Source organism: Puntigrus tetrazona, chromosome 13 (assembly GCF_018831695.1).
Source record: "Puntigrus tetrazona isolate hp1 chromosome 13, ASM1883169v1, whole genome shotgun sequence".
NCBI lineage: Eukaryota > Metazoa > Chordata > Actinopteri > Cypriniformes > Cyprinidae > Puntigrus > Puntigrus tetrazona.
In genome coordinates this window covers 6,992,417-7,010,892 of record NC_056711.1, presented here as the reverse complement: position 1 = coordinate 7,010,892, position 18,476 = coordinate 6,992,417, and the positions used below count along the sequence as shown (strand labels likewise).

The window sequence follows — 18,476 nt, the reverse complement described above, 5'->3', positions numbered from 1 at the left end:
TGCATATCTGAAAGCTAAATAAATAATTTTTTCATTGCTGTTAGAATAAAATATTTGCCCGAGATACAACAATTTGAATATCCTGAATCTGAGGGTGCAAAAAATAAATAAGATAAAAATTGAAACATTGAGAAAATCACCTTTAAAGTCCAAATTAAGTTCTTATTAATGTGTATCAAACGTTTTATTTTGATATATTTACATTAGGAAATTTGTAAAGTATCTTAATGGAGCATGATCTTTGCTTAATATTGATTTTGGGCAAAAGAGAAAAAGCAATAATTTTGACCCATGCAACATATTAGTGGCTTTTGCAACAAATATATCTGTGCTACTTATGACACATATTATGACTATGCTTGCTCCATGATTTTATATGAAACGTGCATTCAAGTTATGTATATATATATATATATATATATATATATATATATATATATATATATATATATATATATATATATATATATATATATTATTATTATTATTATTATTATTATTATTATTATTATTATTATTATTATTATATAAGGTGGTCTACATTAATTGTAAAATTTTCATTCGACCCTTTTTTTCTAAATAGCATTACAATGTTTTACAAACAAGCTGCTTTATTTCTTTCCCGTGTCTTTTTCTCGACAAAACTAACAACAAAAGGAAAACGAACTGCTCAAACTCTCATAAGCCTCACAGTCATTCGAATCCCAGGAACAGCGCCAGGCGCGCGCCGATCAAATCCTGTGTTTCCACGGCAACAGAGGAGGAGTTTGCACTTCGACCCGTGACCACATCGGCGGAAATGAGGAACTAGGAAGTCGATTTGCAGGGCTGATGTGGAATGCCACACATTTGTTTAAGATGAATTAGTGTTGCTCACGGCAACTCGTTCATTTTCATCTACCACAAGTACCGATTGGCATAAGCGGTCATCCCACGTGCGGTGGCGACGCTAGTTTGTTCGAGAAAGATGCTTCAGAGGTAAATATCAGAGGCTTGTGCTGAATGACTGTTTGACAGCAGCAGTGACTGTAGGTAGTAAAGCCAGCTGTGGTGCTTTTAATTGAATTAAATATGGGAAGACCGCGAAGTGTTTTTTTCTTCTTCTTTAAATACTGCTTGAGTTTAACCCATAATCACCCTCCTGAGGTTTTGAAATGTAAAAGAATTACAGAGCAATATAACTGAAGCGAGATAAAGAACAATAATTCTTATTATTAACATCAACGATATAATAATAATAATAGACTAGTACAAATTTGTTTATTTTAATCATCAGCTTCTATACAGTATAAGCCTCGCAATTTTTCATACATAAAAATAATAATAGTGCGATGTTGTACACGCTGTATAGATCATTTTCTTTTCCGAATGACAGCGTTTTAATATGCTTTCAATTTTCATTTAAGCATTTTAAAATACATTTACGGTTATTGGACACATTTGGACTATCTGATTAATAGTAAATGTATATTTTTATAAAATGTTTTTAAATTAAGTTACAGTCCATCCCAGTGTTGAAGGTTGTGGCAAAATTAATACGTGTACTTGACATGAATTTAGGTTTATTCGTTTTCTTAAACTACTTTAATTTTCAAAAAATACATGTATAAGTAATATATGTAAGTTTTAGATACATATAGCCTAAAAAAAACATTTACAGATTGGTCACCACAGTAAACTCTTTAGAAAGAAAAACAATATATATATATTTTTTTAGAACAAAACAAATTTTTAGGTTTATTGCATTCTAAAAGTCACTCATTTTTAGCTTACGATTCGTATTTCTTTGTCATTAGTAATATGAATTTGTTTTAATATAATTTTTTTCTTTTCTTTTTAGGTGACCTGAATTGGAGCGGGGCGAATGTGTGGGTTGTTTGCAGAGTGTAATGACATCATTACCTGTTAGATATATAGATGCGGCTTTTGTGTTTTATCTACTCTTGGTCACTCATTTCCTGTGATTAGAAACTAAACAAAATGCCAAGGCCGAATTGAAGTAATACGTCTATCAGTTCACACGCCAAAATCCACAATCGTACACCTGAAGCCATCATGTCATTAGGCGAACAGTCACAGAAGTGGTTTCCAACTCACGTTCAAGCCACTGTTCTTCAAGCCACGGACCTGCAACCAAAGGGCAAGAATGGCACCAACGATGCCTACACGATCATCCAGCTGGGCAAAGAGAAGTACTCCACATCGGTGGCGGAGAAGACCCTCAGCCCGGTGTGGAGAGAAGAAGCTTCATTTGAACTGCCAGGGCTGCTGATGGAGAGCAATCCGGAGGTGTATGAGCTGTGCCTCACAGTCATGCACAGGTCCCTGGTTGGGTTGGACAAGTTTCTGGGCCAAAAAATCATCAACTTAAATGAGATATTTGACAATAAGGAACGGCGGAAAACTGAGTAAGTGAGTTAAATATTTCATTCACTTTCAAATGTGCAGAAAGTTAAAAGAGGAACACAACACTAAATGTCTTATCCTCTTTTGGTGTTAAGAAAAGTAGAACTTTTATTTAAGCAATCCACAAAGTCTCACTCTGACATATCATCCTACATAGACCCCTGTGTTTAACGCCTTGCAGCATTTCGAAGCCAAGTCAGTTAATGGTATTCAAAGTATAACAGCATGGAAAAGTTTGAACAACTCGGGCTATTTTTAACTTATGCAACAATTAGTGATGCAGTTTCGTTTGTCTGACGTAATCCTGTCTTTGTTTTTAAACGTTTTAAATGTCTGTGGACATGCCATTGCTGTGCATTACTATAGAAGGGCAGCCATCTTATGCAGGCCGGTTTGTTCTGGTATGAAACTCAGATAAAGGCCTTTTGACACACAGTTTGAGTCACAACCCTGTGGTAGATGAACAGGTCTAGTGAGGATGATTATCATGTGTGCTATTGTATTTTCCTCTCTGTTAGTCAGGCCCTGGTGACTAGCAGGTGTATTTCCTTAGAGGAAGTCTTCTGACTTCCTCTAATGTTATTGTCGAATGTGACGGAGACTACTTTCTGTAACTAAATGTCAAGATTATTTCATTAAAGAAAAAATAATTCCTCATTTTGCATTTTGGGCATGTACGGACTAGAATGGATGTTTGAGTATTATGTGAGAAACGGGTATGGCCGGTTGAATTAGAAAGGGCATTGCCAATGTCTTGTATACCTGAATGCGGTAGATTACATAAATCAGAAATTGGAAGATGACCGTTTTTAAGAATACTGCAATTTGCCACTTATTTATATGTAACTAAGTTATAATACTTTATAAGCGAAAAACACTGTTCATCCAGTCTTGTAATGCGCAGTTTGTACAATACCAGTTGATATCAGGCTGACATTAGATGCATACATATTGGATATCTGTTTCATTGCGCATAATTATCGGTGTTTGCTCGAATAATGTTATCGTTGCTTCTTTACTCTTCCTCCAAAGCTTCTTATCATTGCCCATATGTCGCAATCAGTGCACGCATTATTTATTTAGCAATCCTATGATATCACACCCTTGGGAGGAAGTTATGCACTGTTACTGATTGCTAACATCGCTGCTGACACTCGTGACACAAATCACTCTACCGACCTCGCATCCCCTGGAAAGACTCTCAGGGTTAGCAGTCCCCATTGACTCTGTTCATGCAAGGGTTTCCTCTAACTGACGCAAGGGTACAAGAGTCCGTTTCGACATTGGAGTCGACAGGCCCTAATTATCGCACACCTGTGTTTGTTGATTGTACGGTGGTTCCCAGCGGCCCTCGCAGAGTGGGAGTATTGTGGTTCCAGGCAGAGGAAGATTTATCTTGGCCTTGACTCCCATGTGAAGAACAGGGGCTGGCTGGCTCTCCACATGCCCAGATCAGAGCTCCCTCACTGGGCCTGAGACCAGGTAAACCCTCTTCCCTCGGATCTACAAGCTCCCCAGTGTGTGGATGGTCTTGGAAAGAAACATAATCACCATTCACTAGCTGTGCCATGATGGAAGAAGAGCACTCAGCAAGATGGCAGCCTGTGACGACCCCAGAGGGAAGCGTGTTCCGATACTGAAGGAGTGTTTACAGTAGTGTTTGCCTGAAAGAACTGTGTCTAGGTCGGAAGTGTTGAACTGCATTTCTAGAGGGCTGCTTTGTGAGTGTACAGAGGATTTTTTTTAATTAGGGGTCAAAAAAGTGCCAGAGTCATGTTTTACAAAAATAATGAATAATGAATCACATTCTACTCAGCTCATCTGGATTTTATACAGTAATTTTAATGGATATCATCACTAGTTTAAAATGCCTTTGTCATTTAGATAGAGGTATCATATAGTTTTTAAAGGGTTAGTTCACCCAAAAATTTTAAGAGTCAAAAAGCTTAAACTTACACCGATGAAACCAAGTTAAACAATACAGCTCTTGATGATCTATAAATGTGTTAAGACACAACATGATTGGTCAGTGCAAAAAAAACTGAACAGTGTTTATATAATATTTTATATCAGCTCATTTACAACGCGCCAACGTGATTTCTATACATAGATCCCTCATTAGTGACGGTTTCTATGGTCCATGATACGTAAGGATCTACGACTTTATTTATGTGTAAATAACTATGTGCCAGATCATGTTGATGCGTCACGTGCCAGATAAGCTGAGGACAGTTGGAGATTGTGGTGTATAAAAAAAAAAAGATAGAAATACTGTTCAGTTTTTTGGCACAGATCGATCATTTCATGTCTTAACACCTCAATGTATCATCACCAGCTGTAAGATTTGATTTGGTTTTGTCTGTTTTGTTTTTTTTTTGTTTGGAATGTTTGGTAGCCATTTTTGGGTGAACTGTCCCTTTAAATAGCAAAATACTAAAAGCAGTCCATTTAAACACTAACCCTGATTTACACCATTGTAATGAACAGTATAGAAAATGGATATTAATTCTGAGATTTGTTAAAAATTACTTTTTTTTTTTTTATAAGTACCGAATGATTGTAATTCTGACTTTTCCATATTACCCTATATATTAATGTATTAAGTAAATAATACTAATAGTAATAATAAAAATAAAAATAATTCAAACAATAACAATACATTTACATAAGAAAATTGTACAGTATCTGTTATTTTCTCTAATATTTAACTTTTTTTTAAATCAAATTTTAATTAAATTAAAAGTATCTTTTACAAAGTATCCTTTAGGATTCTCCACTATACATTTAGCTATGCTGTATAGCATCCACTCACTGAATTCTGTACTGAATAAAAGTCTTTGTCTAGTATTATAAGTGTTCACGATCATTATTTCTAAATTAATGACCCTGCTCCAAGTGTCATTGTAGGAGCATCAATATTCAGCCACTCTTAAGATTCATGCGCATCTGCTGAAATATTGTCCATTTATTAATCTCCGAATACCGTTATGAGCATCAATGAACAAAGGGCAGATTTGTGCAATTGCCACCTCCTTTTCACACAGTTACAGCATCAATCACATTACTTCCAGCAAAAAAAAAAAGAATAAGAGGTTAAATAAACAGGAGCCAGGGAATGGCCTAGATGGGGGCGTATTACTTCACATTCTTTATGTGGCCCAAACCTTTGCAGTTACCAGGGAATTATGTTTATCCCTACTATAATATGCGTTCTCAGGAAGGAGGAAGGCTTTCAAATGGACTAAATGGACTATGCTGTGGATTTGTGTGAAGTGAAATTGGGTTTCTGGCCAGACAAACACATTGCCCCCATGTCGTTTTTGTATGAATTATACATACAGAGCAAAGCCTGAAAGAGAGTCTTCCCACCAGGGGGGTTTCACAGAATCGGAGAAGTGAAAGAGTGTGTGGTTTTCTCCTGTTTGTTTTTATCAAGCTGTGAAAGTACACTGGAACATCTGCAAATTACTGGTGCATGTACCACCAGCCTAACTGTTTTTAATAACACCTAAGAGGCCAACCGCACTCGTGACACAACGGCCAAAGATGTGTAGCTCTGTAGCAGCTGTGTTCAGAATTTAAATATCCTTTGAGTTTACAAACTTTTCCAACAGGGTTTTTTTTTATTTATTTTATTTTATTTTTTTTAGATAATCTAGTAAACTTGACTGCTCATGTTTCTTGATTACTAGCTGACCTTTGTGCAGAGATTGGGAAAAAAAAAAAAAACATGTGAAGTATCAACATCAACATTTCTGACATTTTATTTATATATGAAAAAAATAGTCTTACACTTCCTGTCTCTCTCTTGTCAGCTGGTACACTCTAGACTCACGGCCTGGTAAGAAGAGGAAAGACCGAGGCAAGATTCAAGTTAGCATCCAGTTTATGCGGAACAACATGACCGCCAGTATGTTCGATTTGTCAATGAGAGACAAACCCAGATCGCCGTTCTCCAAGCTCAAGGAAAAGATGAAGGGTCGCAAGCACGACGGTGCCTTTTCAGACACATCCTCTGCCATACTTCCACGCTCAGGACAGAGTGAGACTGATTCTCTGCCAGACCAGCACCCACATCCTCACCCTCACCCTCAGGCTGCTCCTGAACCCAAGCCAAAACGCTCGCTGCTCACTGGGACGCAGAAACTTTCTGCTGCTCACTCTATGTCTGATCTGATAGGAACTCACTTCAGGCCCAAACTCGACTCCATGAACTCAATTGAGGAGAAAGGTGAGGGTAAACATCCCCTGTAGTCCCATTTAGTGGCTTAGTGAGTTAAAATCTTAGGAGTCATTACTGATGTATTTTATGTTGTAGAATAAAATGCGAAAAATATCTTGAGCTTGTGTTATGCACATTATTTCAAGCAACCAAAAACCCATTGCCTTCAGGATGATGGAACCGGAAGTGCTAAAATGTTAACGCTTGTCTGGATTTTGGCCTATAAAAATACCTTATTCCCGCAGTGCTCTGTTTAGAAGCGCTAAAGAAAATGTTCCATCTTTCTCATCCACAGGGGTCGCTGCATCTCACAGGCACTCTCAGAGCGATGGGTATGGTTGTCCAACCACCGACGTTCCATGTGACCCCTTTTCCGACATTGGAGACAACATGCCCCAGAAATTTGCCACTCTCCCACGCAACCGCAATCCCTTTGAGGGAGATCAGGGGATGCTGTGGGGGGCAGAGAAGAGAGAGAAGGAGAAGAAGGTCGGTCTTCTGGGGAGAGTGACTGGGAAGAAGGAAGGAAAGAAAACGGCCGCTGGAACGCGAACAGGAAGCTCTGGAGACCTGCGATCTCCAAACCCCTTTACAAGTGAAACCTCAAGTGAAACCAACCCTTTCCTCTCACACTACAGATCCAGGTATTTAGTCATTTTGTTGGTGCCTTTTATACATTATAGCTAATTTAATCAAGCTTTTGTGACGGTTACTTGAGGTCAAATGCCATTAGCATTTCAGTAATTTTTAATTAGGAAAAAGAAATAAGAACAAAATTTTGTGTGTAAAAAATATGTATTTGAACATTTATGCATTATGTTCATTTAATTATATATAATTTAATTGTATTTACATGCATTGTGTGATATGTAATAGTATTAATTCAGCAATAATTGCTGAGGAACGTGTCTTCCATTACCTGTCTTTTCCAACCTCTGCTCTTTTCTCAGTAGAGTTAGATGAGGACAGTCAAGCACTTAATGTTTATCAGAGAAAGTCTGTCATTAGGAAGGCCTTATCAATGTCATTAGGCCCATTTCAGACTACAGGGTCCTGACCAAGCCACAGTAATGAGATCTGAACGAGAGATAAACCATTCAATTAACAATTTATCTGTCCGTAGCCTACCAGGCCATTCATCCTCTCCAGTTTCTCTCTCATCTTAGATCACAGGTCTTCCAGGGTTCATAGGTTAGCTAAAAAGACATTTACAGTTTTTCTCAGTTGATTTGGTGAATTTCTCTAATCATTCTTAATATTTGCAAAAAAGTATGCGCTTTTCTCAAAACAATTTTTACACATGTCTCAACGATGGATTTCCTGCAAAAGCGTCTAACTTACTCAAAATCTTTAGTTCATCTCTCAAAACAATTGTTTTTGTCAATGAACTTATCAGTGCCATCAGAATGAAAAGTCCTTATGTTATTGTTCAAAACAAGATAGTCAAAACGTTTAATCATGTCAATATAAAAGTGCACTCTCTTGCCTGATCTAATCTGTGGCAACAGTTTGGATGACAGTTACTGTACTGAAACGGAGAAGGCTGCACTTCTTATGCACGTCATATATCCATTTCACGAGTACAAATGCACCTGTGTGTGGGATACAGATTGAAAGAGACTATTTCAAAATGTTTGAATTATTGAGGATATGCTTGATCTCTCCATATTTTTCTGCACCCTTCAGCCATTTTTAGGCCATGATTGACAACATAGTCCACAATAGTAGCCCTTGTTTCATTTGATATGTGCCTCTGTCACTGGCCTCTTCTGCCTCTTCTTCTGTTTTGTCTCTTTACCCTTCCACCAAGCATCCTTACTCCTCATCTTGCTCTCAGCTGTTGACCCTGATCGTTTTCTGGATGTTCCCATTACACAGAACTATATAACACATTTTGAGCAACATGATAGTAGCAAATGAAAACGTATGAAACCGCAGACAAATGTACAACTGCTTTTATAATCTGCACAAATGGCTAGCGACTGTTAGAAAAAATAAACCTGTTTAATGTTGTCTAGTACATAAAGATCTGATTTTCCACAATTATACATAACCAGCATCATTCATGGATCCCATCAATTCTAAATACTTTGTCATTAAAAGTTAGAAACACCACTCATAAAAGTATGACCCTGTAAGCAAAAAGTCAGTTATTTTCTTGCAAGTTGCAGTGGTGTTTAATGGCTGTGGTACGGGTGGAAGAAATGTGTCAGTCGTTGAATTTCCAAACTTCCTGTTATGATCAAAAAGAAAATTAGACTATCTATATTATTAAGTGCTACAGACAAGCATTGTGAGTGCGGATTGCTGTCACGCTTATGTGTATCTTTTATTAAAATGTTATGAAAAAATCTTTTATAATAATTTTATAAATATATTTTTGACACTAGATTTTCTAATAAACATTAGTGCATTGCATATCATTTTAAATGCAAAATTAACAAAAAAATTTACTGAAAACATGGTTTTCATAAAAATACTAAGCCACACAACTGCTTCTTGAGTGATTTTATAAAGGATGACTGCTGAAAATTTAGCTTTGCCATTACAGAAATAAATCACATGAAATTTTATTTAGAAATATAAAGTTACTTTTGAATCGTGATAATATTTCAAATTATTAGTGTTTTACTGCATTTTTGATTAAAGAAATGCAGCCTTGGTCATAATCGACTTTCCACTAAAAACTTTCCACCCCAGATTTTTACAGCTTGATATATATATATATATATATATATATATATATATATATATATACCGTCACTGTCACTGTGGTATAATATTGCTCATAAAGTGATTTGATCTCGCCCCCGACTTACTCAGTGCCATAACTGGCTGTAGTGCATTTGTTGTGGTCGGTGACCAATTGTTGAGAAATGAAAAGTAGACTTGCTGTTTGCATGTGAGGGGGTGGTGAACCATTTCCTGACCTTCAGTCAGATAACTAAAAGTCAACTCAAAACTTATATTGAACTTTTGCAGACAAGTAGCAGTTGCAATAAAGGATGTGATGCGTTTTATGGTAATGCTTGTTGTTGTTGACCAAGATTTCACCAATGTTAAAATGATTTGAATGTTACATAAGATGTAAGCGCATTTTATGTATTTATTAAAGTAATCATTTTGTGTTTTTTGTTTTGTTTTGCAGTGACAACATGAGAAATCCCACCAGTACTGAGGACCTTACACAGAGATTCAAAACCTCTCCTGAAAAGAAGCACGGCATAAAAAGTGCAAGAGAGCACGTAAGTTCATTACAAAGATATTGTGTACACTTTTTTTTTTTTTTTTTCATTTATTAATCTACATCTTACCAAAATAAATATAAGAATGTTGTTTTCCATTTCTGTACATTTCTAAAAAAAAAAATAAAAAATAAATAAAAGAGGTGTGCTTTCACAATGTCACTGTCCAGTCTGTCCAGACCAGTTTGACCACATTTCTCACAAGTTTTCAAAACTTGCCCAAAGTTTTAATTGGTCATTTATTGCAGCCCTATTATACATGGAAGTCGTTGATGCTGATCTCTGACTGAGTATCACTTGTGGCGCTCTGCTTGGAGGGCCGTTTATCTAATTAGCAGCTGAAATGGGTGGTCATCGTCTTTGATCTGCATGTAATTTGAAGTAGTGTGATGTTATTAGTGCGCTTCCATTTCGTTAGCGAGCCATCTTGGACAGTATGTTCTCTCACTCAATAATTGGAAATCTAATCATTAATAATACGCAATTTGTCACTGGTCTAATTTTACACTATAGGTCAAACCACGGTCAGCGTTAAACGTGGAAAGAGGCCTTCTCTCACTTTGTCATAATTATACTGATTGCGATCGTCATCGTGTCCAGCGCGGAGTAACGCGACGTTTGCTTGCCTGCTGTGTGAGAATAGCCGCTGAAGTGATGTTGAAACTGGAGACGCGTTGCTGAAAATGGCTTTCCTCACCCATTTTTGAGGTTATGTTAACACTGCATCCGTGAAATAGTGTCTCTGGCACTCTAAGGCCTTAATTAAAGGATGGGGGGTGGGGGGGGAGAGCCGGCCGAGGCATTTCAAAGGACTTAGAGTTTTAGATTTTCAACGCAAAGGCCCTCATTAGTGCCCATAATGAGACAACTGAAGAATGCCAAGTGGAAGTCTTATCTCTCCCACACTCCTGATTGCCTAAATCTGCTCATCAGCTGCTTGCCAGTTCATGGTCATTTCCTGGGCTCTTTTCCTGCCCCCGCTAGCTTGTGCCCTGGTGGTTTTGCTATTCATGCAGCATCTCTTTCTCTAAATCTTCCTTTGATTCAGTGTTCGCTGTTCTGTATTGCCAGAAAGTTGTTTTGGCTCGCGTTGTCTGTTGACCAGCATTACCAAGCGCTCAACTCGGCAAGCACACCTAAAAATGTATGAATGTTTATTGCGTGCTAGTGGCATCAGCAGACTAATTTGGAAGACGTTTTGAAATTGTTTTGGTTTTTGAGGATACATGAAGTCGGTTGACTTCAAGTTCACTACATGTGTAGTTCATCACGCTGACTAGAGAAAAAAACTCCACTACCAGAAACCATAAAGCATCCAGATATTCTTTTGCTTAAACTTAGAACAATAAATCAAATTTTTTAAACAATAGATTCATTCAGCATACGTTTTGCTTGGAAAGTTTACCTTTTTAACTGTACATATATTATATTTTGTTGTCTAAAGAAATGACATTTACATGATTTATACGTCTAAATACTTTTTAGGGCCACTGTATTTTTGCTTTAGTTTCTAGAATGGCAGCTCTATGGAGTCAAATTTGCTCTGCTGTTTCCTCAGGGAAAAAGAGAAAGAATGTTTTGTTTTCATTACGATAATCTAAGGAGAAGAATCATAATCAAAGCGTCACATGTATAAACAGCTGGCCGACATGGTGGATCAAGTTCAAACCCAAAAGCAGTTCAGACTCTGAAGCTTCAGGTTAAATTTGTTGAGGCTTGCTCCTGCCAGGTATTATTTTTTTAACAAGTGCAATGTATAAATTCAGATTATTATTAATTTCCATTTAGTAATATACATGTAAACACAGATGACAGAATATTCAGACTTAAATTCACTTTTCAAAATTTAAAGGGTTACTCCACCCCAAAATGAAAATGGCATGATGGCATATGGACTATTTTGCAAATAAAATAAATAAATATGGCAGAAAAGGTTTCCATTAATTTATATTGTATTCTGAATCACTAAAAATTTGAGTTAGATTTTTTTTCCTATACTGGTTGCCAAGTCCTAATCACTATTCACAGTTGAAGTAATCACACCAGTGATGTTTAAAGGTTTTAGTCTCTGTTAAAACCTTGTATAATGACTTAATATATTTATTGTGATTATTATTATTATTGTAAAAGCATAAGCTCTTATCAATGTAGTTTATTATATACAATTTAAACACAGATTCTTATCAGTGTAGATTTGGTGGAAGTACCTCATTTCTGGAGCTACGTGGCTTTAGTAATTAGATGAATTTGTAGTCTGTGTCTTGTTGATGTTGATTTTGGGTGGCAGTTTTATTGTAATTAACTGAGCATCAGTAATTAGCCATGACTCAGAGTCATCCACTCATATTTTGACACAGCTGAAATGGATAAGCTCTCAAAGAGATTATATCAACTGACCGCATTTAGTGCTTGTTTTCACCTTGACAGTGGAAAGTGTGAATTTGTCAGACACTTGATGGCAGATGAGCAAATGTTTCTAAATTGCCGCTTCTTCAATATCACTGAAATCAGACACAGACACTTCTCATGTCAACACATAATCACTCTGCTTGAGAAAACTGAGGCATGAGCATTTAGAGCAACACTTTTTTAAAAAAAAAGCTTGTTTATCAAGTAAGCTCCAAAGGCAGCATTAAATAACATGTTTATTTCAATCTTCTTCTAAAATGTTATACCGTAAAATATTAATGTTTTTTTCGCTAGATTACTTTGGAGTCCCAGAATTATTAGTCCAGCTACTACTACTCACACACACACACACACACACACACACACACACATATATATTTATATTTTATGTGCATCTCATCAGTAAAGCCAGTTCTTTGATTAGACTGTCAGTGATCTACAGTTTTTTGTATTAATTTGATGGATATTTACCGTTAATCAAAGAGGCAGCTTTACTTTTGAGATGCGCATTAATATATCAATCGATATATGTCGCCCATACTACTATGTGCGCCATTATTGTTAATCCATGTATGCATTGTGCAGTGTTTAAATTAACCTACTGGCATGTTTCACATTGGAAAATCTTGATTTCACAGAAAAAATTATGTACTTCATAGATTTCCCAGCATGTTCTGACTAATAAAAAGTAGAGATTTAACAACATTTCAGAATGATAAGTCATGTATTATTCCTCACATCTAGGAGCCTGAACATCTGCAGACCAATATGGCGGCCTACAGCAATCTCTCCTTTGAAGAAGTTGTGCAAGAGCTCATCAAGCAGAAAGATGTGGTGAGAAAAAAAGATGCTCATATTCGAGAGCTGGAGGACTACATTGATAACCTGCTGGTCAGGGTAATGGAAGAGACACCCAGCATCCTGAGAACACCCTATGAGCCCAAGAGAAAAGCTGGGAAGATCTCAAAGAAGTAAAGGATCTCCAAAGTATACTGTAACGGTTTTAGGTATTGCTTTTAAAAGGGCGTTTTAATGTCACGTCTGACAGGTCAAGTCATGGACAGATTTCTTGCCATAAATTTACTGTAGGTTTTTAAGAACAATCGGGTGTATTGTGAAGAAAGATAGGCACTAAATGTGGCGATGCCAAAACCCCCTTTTTAGATTTTTCCTTTTTTTTTTTTTTTTTAAAGAAACTTTTTTGCTGTAGACTAATACTTTGAGTAAAACAAGCAGCCATTAATAGTTTAGAGCGGCGTTCTCGCGCGAAGAGACCAATGTTATGTTTTTACCGACAATAACTGTGTTTAAGTTGACTTTTATTTTGGATTCAGTCAGTATAACACAATTGAGCACTTCATACTCTCACTGTGTTTTGGGATGATCACTGGGGCGGACTGTCCATATGAGGCCTTTAATTTTCTGTGACGGAATCATACAAAAGCTGTACCTGATCAGCTGACGTGCGTTTGTCCACATATATGTTATGAAGCAAGAAAACACTTGGATGGCACCACGGGACATAGAAGTGATCGTTTACCGCATGTTTTAGTACCAAATCATATTGGGTTTGCCAAGGTAACCCCTGTTACTTTTGATGGCGTTTACATATTGACCTGTGTTTGGTGCCATATTGATACGTTACAAGATGTCGGTACTGGATTCTTTTGGTACTTTTTTTCAAAGCATATGTCTATAAAATAATACACTGGTACAGAATTACACTACTAATATTTATTTTGAGCTTGATTGCAATGAGCAAATGTGAATGTGAATAACACTGTTCACTTTTTAAGTCTAAAAAAACTAACTGCCTGTTATATACAGTGATGACAAAAGTGTAGAAATGAGCATCCAGTCTCCAAAGACTTGATTCTGAATGTCCTTCAGTTAAACAGGAATGTACTGATGCCGAATATCTTTAGTGTATCCGAGAACTGTCAAAATGTGTGGGCTGCCTACAGTTGACTACACCAAAGTGTAAATGGTTTTTGATGAAACTTAAGCTAGTCGGCCAGTCAATCAAGTACATAAGTATTATACAGCCTCTTTTTAATTTCAAATTTTACCAGAGCAAATCTAGGCCATCTGTATTTAAAACCACAGCAAATAACTGATTGATTTGGCACATCTGTATGACTCATTATGGAAACATTTCAGTCGGTTTGATTCATTACAATGTATAGCATGTTTCGTGATGTAGACAAAAGCTAGCAGAAGAACTATCGTTTACAGTTTGCTTTGTAGTTTAAAGGCAGTACTACTTGACGTTGTACTGCCTTCCCGATATAGTACACTTCTTGTAGTGTTTACTACGTTTTTCTTGTGTCATCTCTGGTACGTATCTGGTGAGAAAATGACATTGGCTATCATTCTTGGTAACTCGCCATATATTTTTGCACCTTGGGCCGTAACACTGGAGCCTATGTGCAGTGAAATGCTGTACAGCAGTGGTGCATGTGCGCCCCGCTTTAAAAAAAATGTAGATTTGAGAAATCTAGAACGATTGTAGTAAGCCAGTTTAATATGTTAGCCCTTCGTGTGACGAACAAAACAATTCTTTAGGTTCTCTGTGTATATAGCTCTGCAGAAAGCTTCCCAGAAGTGGTTTTCTTAACTACACGGTAAAACACTGTGCTGGTTAGTTGTGCTGGAAAGGAAGTCTTGTCTTTTATAATATTCAGTCACAATGAGCAAGTGATGTATTCTAGCTGTAAATTATTATTGTTTTGTTCATTCCAAGTTTTATTTACTTGCATTTTACGTACTTGGGGAGGTTTACATGTGTGTATTCATGTTAAAATCATTCAGTGCCACATGCAGTGTTACACAGTGCTGACATTAGTTAAACTCTCTATAGTTTGTCAGTTTTCTAAAAATGAGACCATTACATTTTGCGTGAGCAGACAGAAGCTATATTTTTTCCATTTAGTTCTGTTTACATGCAAAAATATGGAAAAATGTGTTAAAGCTTATTTTTACAAATAATTTACAAATGTTGTTTGCCAGGCTCACGTTGTTTAAACTAGGAGCATGCTATTTATTAAGGTTATTTTTTGTTTTGCGGTATATTTGTCACTGGCCAAAAATGTTTTATTGAATTAATTCAATTCATAAAAATTATAAGATGAAGAGTTAGCTATAGCATGTATAAGTAGCTATAGTTTCTCTCTCTCTATTTGTCATCGGATGTGTGGCACCTATGTGTTTTTTTTTTGGTTTTTTTCCCAAGACCTTTCAATCAAACAAGGTTCAAAATTGCTTAAGATTTGCTGTAGATCTTTTTGTCAGATGATAAGTGTTGACTTGCATCGATCATATTCAGCTGAGCACTTTGCTTCTCCTGTCTCATTGAACTGGACCTGCTATGCATCTCCCTCCAGAGCAAATCTGTGTGGTACACTGAATGTATTTTGACCAATCAGCAATGTCTGTAAATCACAAACACAGTGTTGATTATCCTGTGTAGATATTACCTAGCACTTCTTTTATTACTTTTTACAGCTGAAATGATGCTGACACATTGTTTGCTTTCACTAATATTAACGGTATAATTGATCATCATGGTTTTAAGTTGATTATCAAGAAGACATCTTTAATGTGTATGTTAATCCATTGGATTATTAATGTTCCCAGTGTTTAGACTACCTGTTATTTTTGCCATTTCTTTCCTTTTGCTCCATGCTTGATCTTTTGATTTTCAACATTTTATTGTTGTATATTTAAAGATGTAACGCTATTGTTAAAGTGATCATATTTGTTTGTATGCTGCTATTTTCCTGCTGTCTCCCCAGATGGTTTAGTAACCGTAAAATTCACACGGATTCATCAAGACTTGAAAAAATCTGAATGGAACAAAAAAATGTTTTCCACGTAAGGTATAGTTGCAGGGAAAATGTAAAAAGAAAACATGAAAACCACAGTATCAAAAAATTTAATATCTTTTTTTAATTATTATTATTATTTTCCATTAGGTGTCTTCTATACATTAATCTCTGGTGCTGAAAAAGAATCATATCACATATATACATTTGTACCAGTTTTTCAGTATTCTGTATCATATGGGTTTCCATTGACGTAAACGACTTTATACTCCGACACTCCTTCCATTAAAATACTTCTTCCTCTATTTCCTCCAAAAACTTGAATTTCCAATAGTGTGTAAGTAACACTACTTAGAATATAGAATCTTACCCTCAGAATTTGATTACGGTGTTAGAAAAATCATAGTTATGACGAGGACTTTTCTCAACGTGACACTTTCCTGTGGGGCGGTTAAACATTTTGCGTAGATGTAGTTATTAATGATTCATCCGGAAATATGTCTGTCTTTGCATTCTTGGCATGCGGCATGAATGAGTGTAGAAGAGAGATCTGAGTGTATTTGTCTATGTGACTACCATATAAAGGGTGAGAATGACGGTACAGCCCATTTCAATAAATCTCCTGTACTTCATTATACTTGTGTCTTGTATTGCTTTCATATACTGTACATGTACAAGCAAGACAAAAGCGTCGTAGAGCAAAATATCTTCATGTACCAAATGGCATTTAATAATTGCTCATCATCTCAAAAGCATCAAAATATTTTAATTTTTTTTTGTTCGAGGCGCTAATGGCCACATCAATACGTGAATTAAATTAAAATTCATTAGACCCTGCAATTATCTCCCCAAGCTTTGGGATTTTAGCTTTGTATATTTGCATTACACTGCGAACCTCACGGATGTTGTTTCTTTCAGGGAAATTAATGGGAAGGAAATTCTCATGCCCACCCAAACAAATAAAATAGCCTCTTTACCGACAAGGTAGCTTGTTAAACTTCTCACCTCATTTGTTTATGAGTAACAGAGTGTGTGTGTTTGTGTGCGAACCGCTGCATGTACAAGTGCCACTCAAGCTGTTTACCATCTCCTCCTCCTGAGGAGCAGCATCGTTGCTGTTCATTCACAATACCGGCCCTCTTCACAATCCACACAGAGATGCTTTCTCACTCCAACATTTGGATGAAAATGGAGCTTTTTCAGATGCAATGATATGTAGATTAACAGAGTTGAAACCGGACACTTCTCAAAGCGAGGATTTCCAGTAGTTCCTTCAATAAGACACAGTCTAAGGAAGCTTGAGACAATGCTCTGTGCAAGACGGATGCTTGCTTTATACTAGAGAGGGCTTAAATGTATTGAGTTTTTTGTGTAGTAGCTGTGTTTTATTTTTAAAGGTGTATGCGAAACCATTTAAGCACAGTTCATAAGGCCAAAATAGAATACAACTCATTACAAATGCATTGATTTTTTTCATTTAGATATATATATATATATATATATATATATATATATATTATGTAATGACCTTTGCAGACAGTTTGAACAGGTTAAAAAGTCTTATACAACTAAAATATAACACACCATCTTTAAATGTGTGACATTTTACATTTCTGTAGTAATGGATAGTCAGTCATTTGTGGGCTCTTGCTTTATGAGTGAAATATAAAGAATGATATGTAAGATTATCCATTCTGTTTTTCATTCTTGTTTAATAATTTCCATGTTATGTCCTTTTCTTTGGGCAAACTGGATCTCTTCACTTTTCAGAGCCTGAATTGTCCATAAGTGCTTATATTACAGATATTAATACTGTTTATATATTTTTCATTTTATTATGAAAACAACCTGATGCATATTAAGTAATTTAGTTTACATGAAAATAATGTATTCACATATTCTTTGCAATTTAATTTAGTATTGAGCCAATGCAACATCTGAGAAAATAATGTATTCACATATTCTTTGCAACTATATATATATATATATATATATACACACACACACACACATACATATAAGTGTGTGTGTGTACATCAATCCTAATTGACATATACACGTATGTATATATCATTGTATATATCATTATAGTTGTGTGTTTATACTGCACACACACACACACACATATATATATATATGCATACATAGTGTATATGTCAATATATTATCTAATTTTGTTCATATATACGTGTGTGTGTGTGTGTGTGTGTATGTATATGTTCATATACTGTATAAATTGAGCATATATTGAAAAAATATATAAAGAAATAAACATTTTTTATCTTATGTATTATATATATATATATATATATATATATATATATATATATATATATATATATATATATTAAAATGACATTTGTGTTGTTT

At 35.8% G+C, this 18,476-nt stretch overlaps 1 protein-coding gene across 1 annotated transcript; it reads left to right on the top strand.

Annotated features, from left to right (window-relative positions):
- Positions 1-779: 779 nt before the first annotated feature.
- Positions 780-16,741, top strand: LOC122356744 (rab11 family-interacting protein 2). Its single transcript, XM_043255800.1, has 6 exons — positions 780-978; positions 1,841-2,408; positions 6,222-6,637; positions 6,924-7,272; positions 9,777-9,873; positions 13,027-16,741. Exons 2-6 carry the CDS (start codon positions 2,056-2,058, stop codon positions 13,255-13,257), a joined length of 1,446 nt encoding a protein of 481 aa, XP_043111735.1. The 5' UTR covers positions 780-978; positions 1,841-2,055; the 3' UTR covers positions 13,258-16,741.
- Positions 16,742-18,476: the final 1,735 nt, after the last annotated feature.

Excerpts from the sequence above, each read along its gene's own strand:
- LOC122356744 (XM_043255800.1), top strand. The coding sequence starts at position 2,056 with ATGTCATTAGGCGAACAGTCACAGAAGTGGTTTCCAACTCACGTTCAA. Across the intron at positions 2,409-6,221 it reads AAGGAACGGCGGAAAACTGA|CTGGTACACTCTAGACTCAC; the intron begins GTAAGTGAGTTA and ends CTCTCTTGTCAG. Across the intron at positions 9,874-13,026 it reads TAAAAAGTGCAAGAGAGCAC|GAGCCTGAACATCTGCAGAC; the intron begins GTAAGTTCATTA and ends CCTCACATCTAG.